We start from the raw sequence: 20,873 nt of genomic DNA, 5'->3' as shown, positions 1-20,873 counted from the left end.
TAGGAGACAGCTGAGTTTCCTTAGGGGATCACTTTTAGGAACTTAGCTTCTCTAGTGCCATCTTCCAGTATAGGTCAGGGTCTTACTGACCACTTGGGGCTTTCTTTGAAAGCATCAGGGATGTTTCCTCTCTAGTAACCCTCCTCTGTAACATGTACACTGGTTGATGTTTTGCTCTCCAGTATCTCATTGATTCCCCCTTATCTGGAGGTCATGTGGCCCAGAGTTGCAAAGCTGTTAGAGAAGTCCCCTCATTTCCTGATTTGAGCTGATCTCAGAGGACAATAACCAAATATTGGCTATTTTCTTCTTGTCCCTTTTACTTACTTTAGTCTCCAAGTTTTAATTTTCAACATTTAGCAAGTCAGTTTCACCAGTCTTAAAAATTGGAGTATTGGGTTTTAACTTAATGTCTATCTATAACAGTTATTTATCTCTTCCATTTAATTGGGGTCAGTATTACTACTGGAAGTTAGTGTTATGTTCTGTACTATGGGTGATGGCCTATTATCTCAAATTAATTCAGGTTGTTATAGTGGATGTTGTACTTCTGTAAGGCACTAACAGAACAGTTATAAAGTTTACAAGGAAAGTACAAGAATGGAATTAAGGAGCAATCAGTAACCAGTGAATCAGTGAAAACCCACATCCAAGTCTTGTAGAATGGCAGCTTGCACTAACTGCATTTAATTAGCCGACAGGTGCCGGTTATTGTCCTCCAGAAAGAAAGAAAGTCAGAAAGATGTGAGGTACAGAGGAGCTTAACCTTGGTGATGACACCCATCCCCACGGAGTTCTTATCTAATACCAGGCTTGAAAATCAGGATTGGGTCCTCCTCCCCATCCTTGTGTACCCCCCCCCCCCCACACACACACACTGTGTTGAAGGTTAAACACCCAAGAAGTGCTAAGGCAAGCGTGGAAAGTAAGTTTTCTTTAAGGGATAGAACAGAAATAGTAGACTCCTGGAGAGGAGGGGACCTAGAACTGGGATCCATGGGAGTGGGGGTTTCTTGCCCCTTGATAGATCTTAGGTTTCCTTTCCTCTCACTGTGTCCCCCCTCCTTGTCTGTGTGACCAATAGGCAGGAAAAGAGCTGCATGGGACACTTATTTACTGCTCCTTGTGTTGGGAGGAGCTATTCCCTGAAGGTGTCAATAACCTTGAGATAGGGGAAGTGCTCTGGAGGTGTTAGCATTTTATTTCCTTTCTTTAAACTAGAATGGCTCCCTTCACACAATCATTTACTATCTAGGCTTGTTATGGAAAACCACTCCTCCAGTTGGGTGTGCTCAGGTTTGTTTAGGCCATTGGACCCAGATGACCTAGTGCTCTAAAAGTTCTGGGCTCCAAGCTGAGGTTGCATGAGCTTTTAAGGAAATTTGACATCATTTCTTAACCATTACAACATTGATGGGTTTGAATTCTTGGCCCTTCACAGAGAATTTACGATAAGTAATTCACAGGTGTAGAACAAAGTCAGTAAAACACTTGCTAGTGTTATCACTAAGTGGCCTTCACCACAGGCAACAGAGACTCTAAATGACTTGAGTTTATTTCCCTAAGAACTATATTTTTAAGAACTAAGCCTAGGAGGTTATAGTTTAGATAGCATTTAATTAACATAGCAATTAAGTGATGTAGCTACATTCCTACAGAATTCAGAAAATTTCAGAGTATAAGTAAAATTTCTTCAGCCATACCTGTTGAATTTCTGGCCTTGCATGTTTACATTTTAAGAGAGGGAGACTCCTAGAGAAAGCCATTTACAATCCAGTAGATAGGTACCCATGGTTAATTAGGTTCCCTGAAGAGAAGCCTGAGGGTGGTGGTTTAACCCCTTCCCTAGGCATTGATTCTTCATCATAGTGTTCTTATAATTTCATTTCATAATCAGGTCTGGTTCCTCCATCACACACTGACTATCTCTCCTTTACCCCATCTCACATAGACATGCCTTTTAATAAATGGTTACAAGGACCAGGCCCAGTGGTACATGCCTCATCAGTCTGGATTGAGGCAGAAGATTCATGAGTTCAAAGCCAGCCATAGCAAGTTAGTGGGGCCACAAGCAATTTAGAGTCTGTCTCTAAATAACATTTTTTTAAAAAAAGTTCTGGTGATGTGTGTGGCTAAATTGTTGAGCTCCCTGGGTTCAATCCCAGGTACCAAAAAAGAAACAAATAAAACGGACAATGGTTTCTGGATTTAGCTTAGTGGTAGAGTTCTTGTGTAGCTTGCTGGAGGTCCTGGTTTTGAATGTCAATGATCAGTTTTATTCAGACACAGAAACCATACCTGGAGGCTAACCTGTAGACATATTAATGAGCACCATCAAGGCCTATTTCAAGTGTAAAAGGCCTTGAGGCTCACCTGTGGGAACACCTCCAGTCAACTCCTTTGACCCAGAGGTGGAAAAAGGAAGGGGGGGTGGGATGAACCCAGATGGAAGTTTTAAGAAGAAAGGTGAATCCAGAGGTAAAGGAAGACAGTAGCCTTGATACTTTTTAATGCCTTTTTAACATATATTTTGCTCCTTGATCTACCTAGAACCATACTTAAACTCCTAAGCTGGCACACCAAAATGGGTTTTTCTGCTATCAGGCCCCCTCCCACATGGCGGGAGTTCTGTCTCTTCTTGCTTAAGTAAATCCTGCTGTGTTTACTCTTCCCTTCTGTGATTTCCTGGACTTCAAAACTCCTTTATTGATCTCTATTGCTTACTCAACTGGATACCTAAACGCCTTTGTTTATTCTCATTGAAGATGAAATTTTTGCATTTTATCTAAGAAATTGTTCAAAACAGACTTCAGGATTTTCAGTTTCCTTACCATTCAAATTACATTTTGGTAATTAAATAATTTACATGTGTAGGTGACTCATAAACTTAAACAAAAATATTTTATAGTGCTTAAAAGATGTTTCCTCCAAATTTTTGAGAATCTGTGTCTTGCCAGATTTTTAGAGTCTAATTGGAAATGAGTTCAGGTCTTAAGTTTGGGCTGCTGGTAAGAGCAGTTGGCCTGTGGTAGAAGAAGCGAACAAGAGGGAGAGAAGGTGATTTCCACAAGATTATCAGTCTAACTAGATTATGCATTAGAAAGATTCTATTCAGAATCCTAGAATTGGAGGATAAAATTGAGAATAACTGTCAACTGAAGTAAAAAATTGAATATATTCCAAAATGCAAGGGTGTGGTGCTCCAAAGGACATTTCTGTCCAAATACAATGTTATTTATTCTCTGAAATATGTTTGGATAAGGATTGTTTAACAGCTTTGTACATGAAAGCACATGGAAGGTAATAAAAAAATAAAAATAAAAATGGAGGCAGACCTATGGACCAGCAATGTTTTATTCAGTCCAGAGGGGCACATCTTCAGGGGCAAAATGGCATTGGCAGGGGGCAGGGCCAGGTCATGGGAAAAGTTTTGGTGGTGGGATCATTTAGGGCAGGGTGGGAAGGCAGGTAGGGAAACAGGAATATAAATTCCTTTTGGGTTTATTGTTCATATCCTTCATTCCAGACTGTGAAAGGGGAATATTGAATTGGGGCATCAATATCTTTTCTGGATGCTTCCTGCTGTAAAGGAGCAAAGTAGGGGAACCCCCTTTCAGAATACTGGGAGAGGACAAAGGGATTCTGGTGGTTGGAGCAGAAGAGGGGTATATGTGGAAGGAGCTTCAGGGTAACCACAGGCAGTTGTGGTGTGCATGTGTGTGTGGTGTGTTACATGTGTAGGTGACTCATAAATTAAAAAAAAAAAAAATTGTAATGCTTATTGTGGTTTCAGGAACTCAGATTGTGATGGAGGAGGAGAATGGCTTTGAGATGTTCCTGGGAGCTGGTTTGGGCTAACTGGGTCACCTTACTAAGAAGCTATTTCTGCATAAAGTTAAGAATACAAGGAAGAAAAGCTATTATGAAAAGGCTAAATATTAAGGTGAATAAAAGGGAGAATAACCAGGAGGATCACCAGGAATCAGCCAGTTCTTGCTTCTGTTGTTTCAGGTCTGGTGTGGCTGTTAAATATGATATGTAGAAAACATGGAGAAGAAAGAAATTTGGGTGGGGGTCAGGTCAGTGAATGTCTCTTGAAGCCAGAGATCCCAGATGAGATGTAGTGTTTGAGGAGGAGAAAGGTGAAGGGAGAGTAAATATGATAATTAATTTGTCTCTGAGTATTGTTAAGAAAAGATAGATGATCATCTGAGAAAGTGACATTAGGAATTTTGGGCAAGAGAGTCAGCAGCTTCAATTATATGTGAAAAGAGGTTCATTAAGAAATCAAGGGTGTCAGGACAAGAATGAGAAATCACAGGGGCAGAGGGGTTTTTTGTTGGGAGAAGAGTGGCAGGGTTTAATGGGAGGGGGATTGTCTTGCTGGAAGATAGTTACGGGATCCATGAGTAGTGCAAGCAGTAATTGGACTCTGGTTGGGGGAAAGGAGAAAAATGAATGAGGACTGAGAAGATCTGGGAGAGAATGTATGTATGGTAAGAACAGTGATGGGCTGATATAATGTAAATTTTCTGGCCTCAGGGATTGGGAGGGCTGCTGTTGTTGAAACCTTGAGGCATTGGGGCCAGCCTTGATAACCTAAGTCTAATTATTTCCCCCTGACTTCTGGTAAAGAACTCCCAAGGCTTGTCTGAGTTCTGAGTGAAATGATAGGAAAAAAAAAAGTTTATTAGGCTTTAGTAAATAAAGAGTTGAGGATATGAGAAGAGAATTCTGTAGAGTAGAAATGGTAGATGAAAACGAGGAGATGGAAAATTCCCCTTGGAGACCTTGTAGAAAGGTTTGGCTATGAGGGAGAATTTTGGTATTCAGATGTGAAAATAGTTTAAAAAGACCTAGGAGGGAAAGTATGTCACTTTTTGTGGAGGGCAGGGGAATATCATTTAAGGCTTGGAGTCTCTCTTGGTATGGTGTGGGATGTGGGGATTAGTAGGATGCCTAATTATTGTACCTGAGGTGAGCAGAGCTGGGCCTTAAATTGAGAAACCTGATACCTGCAGGAGGCTAAGGAGTTGAGGGTGGTAGTGTGATGTGTGGAATGTTCTAGGAGATCATCTATTAACTGTATGAGATGGCTAGGGGATAGATTTAGTGTGACCAGGTCATGTTGGAGAGCCTGACCAAAATAGTGGGGGCTATCTTGGAAATCTTATGGGAAAACGGTCCAGGTGAGTAATTAGTATCTGGGTCAGTCCAGTAAAGGCAAAAAAGTGGGTGTGAGGCAGGATGAAGGGGAACAGTAAAAAAACTATCTTTCAGGTCTAACACTGAGAAATGTGTGGTGGAGGCTGGGATATAACAGTGTAGGGATTTCCCACAAGACTTCCAAGATAGCCCCTACTATAGGATATGTGGGAACAACTGCCTCATTGATTTTCCTGAGGTCTTGTACTAGCCAGAATTAGCCATTGGATTTCTTTACACTGAGGATGGGGGACTTGTAAGAAGAGTGGGTTGATACGAGGAGATGGACTTGTAACACATGGGAGATGATAGGCTTTAAACCTTTGAGGATTAAGGGAGTTAAAGGATATTGGGGAAGGATAACATAGCGAGTGGGATCTTTTAGTTGGTATGAACAAGGGAATGGTGTTTAACTATTTTAGATTGAGAAGTATCCCAGACTGTGGATTAACCCCACCAAACAAAGGACAATCAGGAGGCTTAGGGGAAGCAGGGACCAGGTCTGGGCCAGAAAGTATTAAAAATATGGTAATGGACTTTGAAGGGGGTAATGATAGTGGAGGCCTTTAATTTGTGGAGGAGAGTCTGACCCAGTAGGGGGATGTGGCAGCTTGGCACAACTATTAAAGAATGGGATAATGAGAGGGATCCAAATGTGCAAAAAAGGGGACGTGTCTCTAGTGTATATATAGGAGTCCCTGAGACTCCCATAATTGTGGTATCTGCCATAAGAGTGGGTCCATGCCACTGAGAAGGCTCGCCCCAGTGTCAACCACAAACGAAATAGCCTCAGGGGGCTACAGGTTAGGGCAGACTTTTGCCCAATGTCCAGTCTGCACACATCAGAAGCAGAGATCGGGAGGTGTATTAGAGGGTCCATTGGGGCTAAGAGTAGGGAATTTTTTAGGGCTCTTGCTGAGGCCAGGTGGTATTTAGTTTAAGCTGTTTGTATATCTCCTTTTTGGTCTCATCTTCCCTATTATTAAAAACTTTGAAAGCAGTGTCTAGAAGCTGCTACTGGGGAGTCTTGGGGCCCTTTTCTAACTGTCTAGTTTTTTACAGATATCAGGTGCTGACCCATTGATAAAGTTAAAATGGAGAGAGAATGCCACCAGTACGATTAAGGCCTAGGTTGGTATATTTGGTAACAGCCTCAGTAAGTCAGGCCAATAAGAAGGTGGGGTTTTCATCAGGTCCCTGGGTAATTTCCTTTTACCTTATCCCAGTTAACCTGGGTATGAGAATTTTTTGCCATGCCTTCAAGGAGACAAGTAATCCTGTGCTGGAGTCTGGTAACTCCAGCATCTTGAGGCTTATATGTCCGATCAGGTTCAGCTGTAGGAATGGCAGGAGTCTCTGCTGCAGGATAGATAAGAGGTTTTTGACCATTAGGAGGTCAGCATGTTCTCTAGGTACTTGCTGAATACAGAAATGTTCATCAGGAGTCACGGATGGAAGTTAATATTGTAGTACACATCTGCCCAAGTAAGGTGGTAAGCCTGAGTCAGATGGGTGAACTCCTTCCTTTACTTAGGTTTTTCAGAAAATGAGCCTGATCTGACATCTATTTGGGACATATCTCCCATGGAGAAAGGGACATGTACCCACACTGTCCCTTCAGTCCCTGCTACCTCCCAAAGGGGGACGGGTGTTTTGCTGGGAGAGTTTTAAAGTCATGTTTGGGGAGGGGATAGCAAAGGAGATGGGAAATGGGAGTTTGGGGTTTGAGAAGGAGTATCAATGGGGCTTTGATGGGGAGGCTGTGGGACTCTGGGGATGGGGCCCAACAAGGAAGCTGTGGGACCCCCTGGATCTGTAAGGAGGGGGTTTATTCGCTATTTCTATAGCTGTGAATGAGGAAAAGAGCTGTGAATCTATGAGGATTAATTGTAAAAAAGGGCAGGGCTAACATAATGAGGGCTTGAGCTGTGGATAAAGAAGGTCTGGAGATAAGTTATCTCAGATCACTTGCCATTCTGTAATAGATAATTTTTAAAAATTTGGAGAATTTCTTGATCAGAGGTCCTGTACCTGGGTCATTGGTGCAAATAGTTTAATTTATATTGTGGCCAAATCTGAGTGCTGAGCCTAAGAGGCATTTGACTTTGAGGTCAGTTTGGGAGTAAAGGGCCTTAAAATTGCTAATGAGACAACCCAAAGGGAAGTCCCTTGGAATGGACTGAGAAATTCTCATATTGGAGAGGTTTGACTAGAATGTCAAATAGTTTGAGATTAGAGCGTCCTTCAAAATCTTCCCAACACTAGACTGAATGGTTCTACCAGAGAATGAGAGAATGTCTTCACTCTATTCTCAATGGTGGGGGGACCCCTGGGGTCCCAGTGTGTCAAAGGGTGAGGTTTCAGGGCAGGGTACCTATCTACTGGAGACTGAATAGAAGTCTTACCTCTCTGGATAATGGGAAGGGCTGTGTTGGATGTAGGAACAATATGACAAAGAGGTCTCTGAACCAGAGGTCTGCAGGGTGTTATGGAGGGAGGGATTGGGAAGAGGGTGGCAAGAGTGAGGGGAGGGGGTTTGAAAGAGGATGCCTTCAGCACCAGTAAAGGGTTAGATATAAACCCTTGTACTGTCTACATAGCATAAAGCTGTGAAAACCTAGCCCAGAGTTGGGGTCAGTTATGGGTCGTGTACTGGCAGCTGGGAGCCAAAGTGGACTTAGAGGGTGTGAAGGGTCTCTCACTGTAGGGAGGGTGAACACTGTCAATTTGGGGATTCAGCCTTAGCTGCATGGGTGATCTCTGGATGTGCCCCCACCCAGAGATAACCATGGCGGTGGTGGACACTCAATGGTCACTTCCCAGGTCTCATGAGCAATTTATTGTGATTGTTGGGGAAGGGTAACTTTGTAAATTAATCAGATATCTCTAACAAATACATTTATGATTAATCCTTTTCTCAGATGAGTGTATTGAACAGCATTAACCATCTCTTCCTTGTTGAAGAAAAATCCTAGAAACAATGGGTATGTACTTAGATATTTTATAGACATCAACATTTTATTAGTAGTTTGACCACCTTGAAAAACTTGTAATTTTAAAGACATCTTTACTCTCATTTGTTTACCTAATTTAAATGGAACTTTTTAAATCACAGAAATTAAAGGTATTTGGATCCATTTATGAGCACTCATTTATCTCTGTCAATTTTGATACCATGTACATTATGTATGAACACAAGCACATATGTAAACAAAACAGTACACAAATGTGCATATACAAGACAGGAAATGGAGATCCTGCAGTTGTTTGTAGGCACATCTCCACTGTAATGCTACAGATGTTCATACATTAAAGCCTCTATTGGATTGAGAGCTAACCCTTGAAAAATTTGGCCTCTGAACAAAAAGTGTGAAAACCTCTATAATAAAGGACTGATCAGAAAAATGTATTAATTTAGGCATGCAGGATCAAATGTGAATTCACTATAAAGTGAGGTAAAAAATATAGAATTAAAAAAAATAAAAAACGAGTCCTAGAAGAAAGAAAAAATAACATGGCCGTAATTAAAATAACCTTCTATTTATTACTTTTGAGGATGAGGTTTTCCTCTGAACAACAACAACAAAAAGAGCAGAAATATGGGGGCCTGTGCTGAGAAAACTGTTTCTTTGGCTAGGGGACAGCTCCCCGATCCTGGATCCTCTAGGGGTCAGCAGTTTCTGTCTTTCCTTCCATGACCTCTGGCTGAGGGTGGGGGGCTTCACTCAAAATAGAGGTTACTAACTAACTTCTTGATAACTATTTTAATTTAAAGGAGGATGTATGCCAGCTAGTTGTACCCTTAAAATTTTTTTTTTTCATATTATTCACAAATCATGATTTTGTATTATGCTCCTCAATTTGAAATAGGAGGCAAGACTCCTAGTACTCTGGATGATATCTCCACTAGAGAAAATAAATAATATGGATTCCTGAACTAGGACAGATGAGGGGTAGTTTTGGTCTTTTTCCTGCCAGATGAGGATCTGGTCATAAAAGATTCCTCCTTCGTGGGCTGGGGCTGTAGCTCAGCAGCATAGTGCTTGCCTAGCATGCATAAGGCACTGGATTCGATCCTCAGCACCACATAAAAATAAACAAATAAAATAAAAGCATTCTGTCCATCTACAACTACAAAAAAAAAATCTAAAAAAAAGATTCCTCCTTTAGGGAAACCGAGTTCTTCTTATCAACATTATAATGTTTTGGGACCTGTATTTTTCCTTCAGTGAACAGGTAATTTGCTAAGAAAGGGACATATGTTGTCCTTAGAAGCCAGGCAGGGCTGCAGGTAAATTGCTTCTTGGAAGAGAAAACATGTGAGTTCAGCATTCAGCATGTTCTGTCGTCCCCCATCCTTATATAACTAGTGATAAAAGATGGGCTAAAGGTGGAATGAACCAAGGGCAGTAACCATTCCGCCCAAGGGCCATTCATTCATTAAGGGCTCCTTCTAGGGAGGCAGGTTCTCTTAATAACAGGTGGAGGAGGGGGAAGTGTCCGAAGATATTAACATGTTCTCCTGAATTAGCCCCTAATCATTTATTACCTGCCGATGGGGAAGCAGTTTTCCCTTTAAGAACCCCAGGTCAGTCAGGAGTCTGTGGCAAAAGCCTGGGGGGGACACTGTAAAATTGTGAAGTCATCTGGAATGAGATTAATACAAAATAAATTGCCAGAGTTGTCAGGAATGTGGATCAGATTCAGGACATGAGAGCTTCAAGCAGTATTGGGGGGTGACTCTGGCCAGATGGCTTCCGTTATTTCAAGCCTTCCTCTGTCCTACCCACCAATTTTCTCCCACAGAAAAGAAACTGAATCAAGTCAGGGCAGACATTCCCAACACTTGGGTTAAGGGGAATCTAATCCACCTTTTTTGATGCAAGATGGTGGAGAACTTGTGGCTCCCCATAGGTAGCCTCTGGGCACACATCCCTAGGGTGTGGCCCCTGTGCTTCCTCCTTGAAGCTGACCTTGGCGCCAGTGGTGACTATGGGAGCACCCCCTCCCATGCTATAGCGACAACTGGGCTTCCTGGAAGGTGGGGTGAGGGTCTAGGGAAGTGGGACCATCCTGCGCAGACCTCCATTAGAGACAGTGACCTGAATGCAGACAAGCGCTCTACCCAACACAAACCTCACCTCGCCAGGTGCACTGGTGACCTTTCCAGGGAATGAGAAGGCCCCTGGGGTATGCGGGAACAAAATGGCAGAAAGTGGCATCTGATCCTGAGGTCTCATGGAGAGAGAGAAAACTTGAGGTTCCTTTGAAAGCGGAGGGGTAAAAAGAACCCCAAAGCATTTAGTTTGCTGTTCAGGGAACCAAATGAAAGCACATGGAAGGGAAAACAAAGAGAAAAATAAAAATGGAGGCCAACCTCCTGGATCAGTGATATTTTATTTAGCACAGGAGGGACACATCTGGGGGGTGTGGCGTGCCACCACTAGGATCTGGGTTTTATAGCCTAGTCAGGTCATTGGAGGAGTTAGTCAGTTTGGCAGGCCCTTTTGAAGGTATGGGGTAGGGCCAGGTCCTGGGAGGAGTTTTGGTGGCGGGTAGGGGTGGGAGGACAGGTAGGGGAATAGGAGTGTAAGTTTCTTTTGGTTTATTGTCTATATCCTTCAGTATATAACAGAGAAATGCTAAAGACATTACCTATTAAAATTGGGAGGAAATATATTCTCATTTTCCCCCCAACATTTAATTTGATCTTTTTTTGCCAGTGCCATAGACCATGGAAATGGAAAACAACAACACTTATGGACAGGAGATTTGATTTTTCTTTTTTTTTTATTGGTTGTTCAAAACATTACAAAGCTCTTGACATATCATATTTTATACATTAGATTCAAGTGGGTTATGAACTCCCATTTTTACCCCAAATACAGATTGCAGAATCACATTGGTTACACATCCACATTTTTACATAATGCCATATTAGTAACTGTTGTATTCTGCTACCTTTCCTATCCTCTACTATCCCCCCTCCCCTCCCCTCCCCTCCCATCTTCTCTCTCTACCCTACTACTGTAATTCATTTCTCTCCTTGTTTTTTTCCCCTTTCCCCTCACAACCTCTTATATGTAATTTTGTATAACAATGAGGGTCTCCTTCCATTTCCATGCAATCAGAGGTTGTGTTTTAATATTGTGACCAGATATAAGAAATCTGTTAACAGTAGTAGTCAAACCTTATACAAGTTGTAACCAGCTCCAAAATTCAATGAAAATGATATATGGAGATATGTTTGCATTCTACTTAACAAAATAAGTAACTCTTAAAATTATGTTAGGGGCTGGAGATGTGGCTTGGTGGTAGAGTGCTTGCCTAACACATATGGGTTCAATTCTCAGCACCACATAAAAATGGGTAAATAAAATAAAGGTATTGTGTCCATCTACAACTAAAAAAAAATTAAAAAAAATATGTTAGGATAAGCTAGCTAGTTTTTGCTTCAGTAGCAACCCTAAAATTTTAATGGCTTAAATGTTGGTGGTTCATGCTACATATACATTGTGCGTTATATAGTGGCTACTCTGGGACCTGGAATGATCATACTTGTCAAAGATTGTCAGTCTCCATGACAGAAAGAGAGAGGGAGAAACATGTTGCTTTTACTTTTATGTCATTGGTTAAAAATAAAGCTAATCTCACATACACTCCATTTTTCAAGGGGCAAAAGATTTACAGTCCTATTGTGTGCTTAGGAGGAAACTGGAAATATTTGATGACAAACGCCGATGATTACAGTAGTTTTCAGTATAAAAATCAAGACAAAAAAAAAACCTGAAGAAAAATTTATTTATGTGACTATAAAGGAATATAATCTGCTGGGAGCAGTGGCGCACGCCTGTAATCCCAGAGGCTAGGGGAGGCTGAGGCAGGAGGATACCAAGTTCAAAGCCAGCCTCAGTAACTTAGTGAGACCCTATCTCAATAAAATAAAAGGGCCAGGGATATGGCTCAGTAGTTAAGCATCCCTGGGATTATTCCCTGGTTGGGACACACACACATACATACACTCATTCATAATCTCTGAAATACATTGAAGTCATAAGTCAGCTACTCTGAAAATGGGATAGAAGTCTATATCAGTATGGAAATGGTTAATATCTAATCTTGTTTATAAATAAGGGTATAATTCAAATTGTTAAACAAATTTTAGAACTCAAGTAGAATAAAATGGCCTAAGGATAACAACAGAAAATTCTTAATAGATGAAATAGAATAGGAAAGTATTTAAGTTTGAAATTTCAAATATTACTCTAAATGGGAGAGAATATAAGAATAACACTCAGTGCAAGTGAGTTAAATATTGTTAAATATTACTGTTGGGATTACAAATATTCTTTTCAAAACAATTTATGGTTTGTCTAAGCCCTGAAAATATTCATACCTTCTCCAGGAAGTTTATACGAGTTGGAAAGAAGAAATGTTAATGAGTTAAAGGAAGTATTTATTTCATAACGGTGCCAATACTATGCCAGCCTCTGCCCTAAGCACGGGAGTATACAAGAGATTATGATAGTTTCTGTCCTGTTACAGCTTTAGATTAAGGTGAATAGAATGTTAGAAGACGTAGAAGAGGAATGATTAAGAATTTTAACATTTGAGTTTATTTAGGACATGTAAGAATGACCTAAATGTTCAGTGATTATAAGTAGTTAATAATATCACTGCATTTCAGTGTATCAATATAAGCATTGGCTAAATACTGTACTTAAAAAAACTATATATAATAGTATGAGGACATATAAAGCAGAAAAACATAAAATGTGAGTACTATGATTACAGACTACATGAACCATTTGGGTAAATAAAGATTGTATAGCAATGTTGAAAGAAATCTGCAAGTTTAAGATGAAAATTTTTTTCCGCAGACATTTGATGAACATTCAAGCTTGCCAAATTTACATGTATTGTTACAAGAACATGCATACATATGGACTAATACTAGAAGGAAATGAAGCGGAAAACCAGTTTTTTTTTTTTGTGACAGGCGTTGAACTCAGGGACTTGCACATGGTAGGCTGAAACCAGTTTTTAAAGAAGTTAGAGGTTGATGAACATTTTTCTAGTTAAAAAATTCCTTTATTGTCATATCATGTCAAACTTTCTTGTTGGAAGCAAGAAGGTTAATTTGATATTTTGGATTGAGACAGTGGTGGTACATGAAGAAGATCGTTGCTGCAAGTTGGAGTCATTTTACTTATTAGAACCAACAGTGGAAACACAGTCGAATACATATTATATAAAGAACTTGTTATTGACTGAAAAAATTGGTTTGAAATCTTTCCATTAAAATATTCTCAACCAAATTATTTTTGTCCAGTCTTCCCTTAAGATGGTGCATTAAGTTCTTTAATAAAGGGTTCTGCCTTGAGAGTAGTGCCATCTGCTGGCACTGTTAATTAATTACATTTTAAAAGAAAGTTTCTTTATAATGTAGCGGCAAATGGTTTCTTTGCCATTCACCTTTCTCTTGGTTTTATGTTTTGTTTATGCTGTCTTCTCATTGTAAACAATATTTCCCTTTAAAAATTCATATGGCATATTGAGAATTCAGTATACTACCTCAAGTTTTCCTTCTTTGCCAAAATTTTTTTTTGTGTGTGTGTTTCTTTGTGACAGTATGCCTTTATTTCACAATAAAAGAATAAAGAATCAAAGTTCTGGTCCCCTCCCCCCAGTGAACTCCATCTGTGTGCTATTTGTTTCATTCTGTCCTAAGGACACATCATTTGGTTCATCAATATTAAATAGGACTTAGAAGTGAATCAAGTACCCATAGAATTCTTTTTTCTTCTCTGTCTTCTTGTCAGACATGTTTTATAATAATTAAACTAATTTAGTTTCTTGATGACACCTGGCATCAGTCATTTGTACAGTGACAGTACTTCACAAACCTTTGGTTAAGCCCTTTTGATATGCTAATACATTTGTGAACTGTGCACCAAAGCAGGCAGATTACATATGTCTTGTGGTTAACTATGTGCCTAGAGTTGTGTTGGATTAGTTTCTTTTCCTTTGGTTTGAGAATGCATTTATTTAATTATTTGATAATTTCAGCATCTATTCATGAATCTATGTGCCATCATATTTTGCCCTGTTTGAATTACCTTTTCTCTTCCAGAAGTAAACAATTCATATATTTAAATTGTGTGCAATTCTGAGTAGCATGATGAAATCACAACATTCAGTGTCATCCTGCCTGGGACTGAATCATCTTTTTTGTCTACTGTACTCACACTATATATACTACCTGACCTTTGGTTACTTAGTTGCTATCTCCTATACCAGATCAACTGTCTCAGGTTTCAAAGTGTTTGTGTTCAAATCAACCCTATTTTACTTAATAATGGCCTCAAAACAAAAGAGTAGTACTGTTGGCAATTTGGATATGCCAAAGAGAAGTAAAAATGTGCTTCCTTTAAGTGAAAAGATAAAATTTTTTGACTTAATATGGACAGAAAAAAGATGCTGAGGTTGCTAAGACCTACAATAAGAACAAATCTCCTGTGTGAAGTTGTGAAGAAGGAAAAAGAAATTGGTGCTAGTTTTGCTGTTGCACCTCAGTCTGCAATAGCCACAGTGTGATAAGTGCTTAGTTATGATGGAAAAGACATTAAATTTGTATGTATAGGAAATATTATATTAAATATATATCACTATATCATATATATATATATGTATATATATAATTTATATGTATAGGAAAAGACTTAGTATATATAGGGTTCAGTACTGTTCTGATTTTATGTATCCACTTCTTGGATTGTATCCCTATGGAATAAGGGAGACTATATCCCAAGAGGGAATATGAATAATTACGAATTCTGATATCTATTGTCTTTATACATGAGCCAGCATTTACCTGTACTTGCTGTATAAGTTTGAGTTACGTTATATTATGTTGATTTCTCTTGTAGTAGTATATATAGCAGTTATACCTATCTCAAATCTTCTCCTTCCTCTCTGCTTGTTTAGTGGCAGATCTGAAGGTAATCTCTCTTCTTCTGAATTGTCTCAAATAGCTGCCAATGCCAGGGCTGCGAAAACCTTTGACAACTAGATACATTTAGAATTTTTCAATTAGTTATTATTTATATCAATATATTAAGTTGTTATATGTTAGTTTTAGAAAGGACTTGGAGGACTTCCAATCCAGAAATGTCTGAATAGTTTTGAAAAGCAGCTGAACCTTTTTTTAATTGAAAAAAATATTTTCTAAAGCCTAAAACTAAAAAAGATTTAATTGTGAGGTCATTAGGCTCCTGCAGATAGCTCCTGCAGCACCTTAGGTTCCTACATAAGCAAACCAAAACCTAATTTAACAAAACAAAAAAAGAAAAGAAAAGAAAAATTTCAACTCTTTCTAATGTAAAATTGCTTGTCAGCATCTAACAGACTTTACCAATCAGAAACCACCAACTAACTTCTAACTTGGAACTTTTTCACCACATTTATACCCAAATAGGACCAATGATTAATTGTAGCCAACCAAGTAATATATTTTGCTTCAGAGTTGAACTTTTAAAAGCCCTCAGCTCATGATGTAAAGCTTAGCTCTCAGAACCTCTTATGATTGTTAGTACTGCCCAATTTTTCAATTGTGCTTTGTGCAAATAAACTGCTAAGTTTAATTCAAAAAAAAATTTTTTTTTTTTAAAAAACAGACTCTCAAAGCACATAAATAACAAAGTACTTTGTTTAGGAAGGGAATAAATGAGTGCAACTTTCTATCTGTGTATACTTGTTGGTCAGCGAACAATGTGAGCACATTAAAAAACAATTTTAAGAGCTAGGGATTTTGGTGAAAACCTATAATTCCAGCTGCTGGGTGGGGCAGTGACAGTGATAGCTAAGGCAGGAGGATCACTTGAACCTAGGAGTTCAAGGCCATCCTAGGCAATATAGCAAAATCCTCTCTTCTGAAAAAAAATTAATTTTAAAGTTTTAAAATTACAGTTAAGTCTAGTAATAATTACATTTATCTTCATGGAGTGTGTTGTCCTTTGTCACATTTGAGGTATTAGAGATAAACCAATATTGAGTCTGTAGGAAATGAGAAAAATAAGTTCCATATTGCAAAATTTGGTAAAAAAGAAGGTTGAGATTTACTTAGACACCTACCTTTCTTCTACTGCTTAAGGGTTAGGTTGAAAGACATCCTTAAAAAAAAATCAGTTATCTTTTACTGGAAAGTAAAAACAACCTAATAGATAGGGCAAAACAGATTTTGGTATTGGTTAATTTTAAAGTATTACTGAGGAAAAAGACTGATTTCCAGTAACATTTGCAAGATCGCATTTGGTAATATTGATTATGACAAAATGGCTGGTAGAGAAACTGAGAATACAGTTTAATCATCTTGAGTAAGTGAGGTCTCTAGGAATGAAAATGAAAGCCTTTAAATAGTAATCCTCAAAAATAAATTTATTTTTATGGTTGTTCATTATTTACATGTACAAGCAATATATTTATTCCTAGTAACAAAGAATAGCAGCTGGTCTTAGCGGATTTTCAAGTTAGAATGCTTTCAGAAGTTATATTTTTTTGACATTGTGTTGTCTATTTCTGTGTTTTAACTTATTGGGAGACTCTTGCTCATAATCCTTGCATTCTGCATTGCAAAGTTCTTGAGGGCTAGATACAATGTTTTGTATATTTGTAGTACTGATTTGAGAGATAATAGAGTCTGATGTGAAAGAAAAAAATCTGTGATTCTGAAGGTCTATATTTAAAAGGTTGATGTTTGAGTTCATCGTGGATTCTTTTTTCTTGGCATTGGTTTTCATTTTTAGAACATTCAGTTTTTTATCTTGATTACCTACTTTTTATGTACTCTGAAACTTTGCATTTGCTTTACCCTGTCATAGTTCTGGGTTCAAGTATTTTGTTGAGCTTTATGTATAGCAGTTTCTTATATTTTGTTGGATACATTATTCTGTTCTGCTTGAAAGCTATCACCAGTTTATTACTGTCTCAGGGGATTTACAGTCCTATAAAAGTCAGAATTGGAGATTTAAAAATTATTTTTCCTGTAGAGGAGAATAGAATCAGAAAAGAGAACCCAGAAATAAGGAAGTGTTACTTGCCTGAGAAGTATCTTTTCCCTGATTATATAGAACACAGAGACGTTGAAAAGTGGAATTCAGTGGAGAAAGTAAATGCAGAAATTTAAAAAAAGATGATGGATAAATCTTAAATATTTTATCACTTATTTAGAATGTTGAATATACCCATAATACTTAACCTGTTCATGTTCTAATTTTCATGGAATTTGAAATAGTTTCTTTAAAAATTATTTAGTAAACGTGCATATATTGTGAAATTTGGTTTAATTATGAGATCTGTTTCCATTCTTATGCTATATGGATATATAATTATTAGTGGTATTTTAATATTGGCTAAAACATTTTCATAAAGAACTGGGTAAGCATTAACTTGTTGGAAGATTGTAAATAAGCTAAATTTGCTTTTGTGAAACTTTTGGAATCCCTATTCTTAGAAAATACTTGTATTTATAATTCTATATCAATTTTTAGAAATTTCAGATTAGTAGTCTAATTTATGGCTTACTTAGACTTTATCCAGTAAAATTCTCTTAATTTTGTATTGTTACATATCAGTGGTACGTGGTATATGATCAGAGGCAAGAGAATATAATTTGTTACAAGAAGTTATTTCCAGGGGCTGAGGATGTGGCTCAAGCGGTAGCGCGCTTGCCTGGCATGCAGTGGGCGCTGGGTTCGATCCTCAGCACCACATAAACGGTGTTTTGTCCACCAAAAACTAAAAAAAAAAAAAAAATAAAATAAAAATAAAAAAAATTTTCTCTCTTAAAAAAAAAAAAAGAAGTTCTTTCCAGATGTTTTGTTAGGATTTATCCTGTTATTTATTTTTAAACATGTCAAATGTTGCAATTTGAACAAACTATATTAGAGCTGGACATTCTCAATTTTTCTGTTTTCATAGAAAAACAATTGTGTCTTAGTGCTGTATTATCTTGAGGAAGCTGATTAGAGCAAATTTTGTATTTTAAATAAAAATTGCGTGCAACATATGAGATTTGAATACTGTCATACCCTGGTGTTGTTATTTAATTAAATTTTTATACAAAAAGTTATTTAAAGGATATGGATATGCTTAGAAATACTGTCATGCTTTTCTTAACGAATAGGACACATTCTGAGAAATGTGTTGTTAGGTAATTTCATCATCCTGTGGACTTCAAAGAGTGTACTTACACAGTCCTGAATGGATAGGTTACTACATACCTGGGCTGCAAGAGGTAGCCTATTGCTCCTAGTCTACAAATCTGAATAGCTTGTTACTGAGTTGAATATAGTAGGTAGTTGTAATATAATCACAAGTATTTGTATAGAAAAGGTACAGTAAAAATACTAGGTGATGGGAAATTTTCAGTTACATTATATTCTTATGGGATCACCATCATATGTGGTCTGTCGACTGAAATGTTATATGGCATATGACTGTATTTAAGCAGATGTACATTCTATTGGAGCTGTACCATTGTTCTTTATTTACCTAGTGGTAGAATAGTAAGTCTTCAGCATGAAGGTGTTTGAGAAAAGTAGTAGCTGGGAATAACAGAATAAAATATTTTTTATATTCTTCTATGAGAATACAGAAGTTCTTTCCTTTGGGGACCTTAGAGTTTATTTGGGAAATAGGTAACTGTGTTGGAGCTAGGGATTATGTTAGAGTAATAGAAAAGCTCCCAAGAATGAGGGTTGACTTCATGAAGAGGTCAGAGTGTTCCATGGAACTAAAAATGGATTTCAGTTACTGATTGATCACTGGTCTTACAGTTTTTAAATTTTGAGGATGTGAACAGTGAACAAAGTAAAACTTAATCATTTCAACAATGAAGATTCTTCAAACATCACAAAGCAAAAATTTTCGATTATTTTTTTACACCCTTTTTTTCCCTCATCTTTTGCTTCTATGATTTTGTCTTTAACAGGAAATCAAACCCCAAAGCCATTATAACCATGGATATGGTGAACCTCTTGGACGGAAAACTCATATTGATGATTATAGCACATGGGACATAGTCAAGGCTACTCAGTAAGTTTGTTGTTGTAGTTTTTTTCTTCTTTGACATATTTTGAGTGAAATATGAATCTGAATAACTCTTATGCTGGAAAAATTCCAGTATCTTAATTAGTTTATTTCCCGTCAATTTATTGAATTTGTCTATTTGCTTTCGGATTTGATAATCTTCAGAGAAGTTTATTATTATGCCATAAAGAATATTAAGATTGATTATGGAGAATTGGAAAAAGTTGGTTAAAAGCATTATAAATGAAAAACATTAGTGCATATCCCATATTGCCCTCCTCCTTAGCCAGGTACACAAATTAGAAATAAAACATAGTAAAAATCATGTTTGTTTATTTATTTAACTTATATTGAGAGAGATACTATAGTTACCTAAAATATTTTCAAAATACCAAATTAGATCAAACTTTGAGAATAGGACAAGGAAAATGACAAATCTAAGACTATTATAATGCAAATCGTGTGGAGGTTGAAATATAGCACGTATTTTCACCTGATGATAGAAGAGAACATATGTATTTTTTCATAGGTGCTTCAGCATTTTAGAGTTGTCTGAAGTTTGTTGCATCTATAAGAGTTAATACTTACTGGATAATTACCTCGGGTATATATGATTTTTCTAGTCTTTCTGATCATTTGCATATCTTCTTCAGTTACAAAGGATTTAGTGATGTCTGTGATCAGTAAGTAGATCAAGTAAAGCTTAAATATTTGAAAATTTCTTTAGACATGCTTTCCTGTACTTTTAAATATTTTTCTTCATTTCCAGGTTGCTGAAAGCCTTTGGTTAATTTCCAGAGTACTGAAAGAGTTGATTTTGACCATATTTGCCAAGTTTTTATTGCTTTTATGAACAACTTTTCTAGGGCTTTAGTCTGCTGATGTTGCCTTTCATTCTTGAATGTTATTTATAGTCAAAGATCAAAGCACCTTTGTGCCAGCTGTGTTTAATTTATGAAACAAATTACATTCTTTTCAGTGAATATTAGAAATGAAAGTTTGTGGTTATTCTTTATTAATTATATATATGTAACATTAAAAATTTAAAATCTTTTTCTTTCATTCATATCGTTTGTAATTTAATAGGTAGAGGTCACTAGTTTTATGTTAGTTAGGAGATATTTAGACATTAAGTAACTTTATATTTTCACTAACTTCTCATGCTAGTTATAAATATGTTTTTTCTTTGTTGGTAGATAAGGACTGGCTTTGTTCTGTTTAACTGCTTTAACCTAATTTATTTTGTTGTTCGTTGTTTTCTGTCATTGAGTAGTTTTATGGGACTTCACATGTAGTTCATCCTGTTTAATTGTGTTTTGTTTTTGCTTTTTGAAAGCTTAGCCCATTTTTTTCCTTCAGTTTTATTACATATTTGCTTACGTGGACATTTAGTGCTTCATATCACAGATTCTAAAGACCTTACCTTTTCATCCCCCATTCTGCGCACGTACCTACCATGTATGTTTTTAATTCTTCTCAGTCTAATTTCTCTTTTTGGAACTTTGCTCCTTTTGGTATCTTTCTCTTCTTTGACATTGATATGTCCCACCCTAATGTATCATTCCTCTTCAACAAATGAG

General features: G+C 37.4%; 1 protein-coding gene across 2 annotated transcripts in view; it reads left to right on the top strand.

The window, feature by feature from the left end:
• The window catches only part of Zdhhc17 (zinc finger DHHC-type palmitoyltransferase 17), a 96,205-nt gene that overhangs the window by 18,941 nt on the left and 56,391 nt on the right, over positions 1 to 20,873 (top strand). The window contains exon 2 of one of the 2 annotated variants that reach the window (XM_071609668.1): positions 19,196 to 19,299. The exons of the other annotated variant lie outside the window; for it this stretch is intronic. Within the exon in view, the coding sequence (XP_071465769.1) occupies positions 19,196 to 19,299 (104 nt within the window). The remainder of the gene's footprint in view (positions 1 to 19,195; positions 19,300 to 20,873) is intronic. 2 annotated transcript variants of the gene reach the window in all.

The sequence above is a fragment of the Marmota flaviventris genome, chromosome 3 (assembly GCF_047511675.1).
Source record: "Marmota flaviventris isolate mMarFla1 chromosome 3, mMarFla1.hap1, whole genome shotgun sequence".
Taxonomy (NCBI): domain Eukaryota; kingdom Metazoa; phylum Chordata; class Mammalia; order Rodentia; family Sciuridae; genus Marmota; species Marmota flaviventris.
This window is presented reverse-complemented; position numbering and strand designations above follow the sequence as displayed.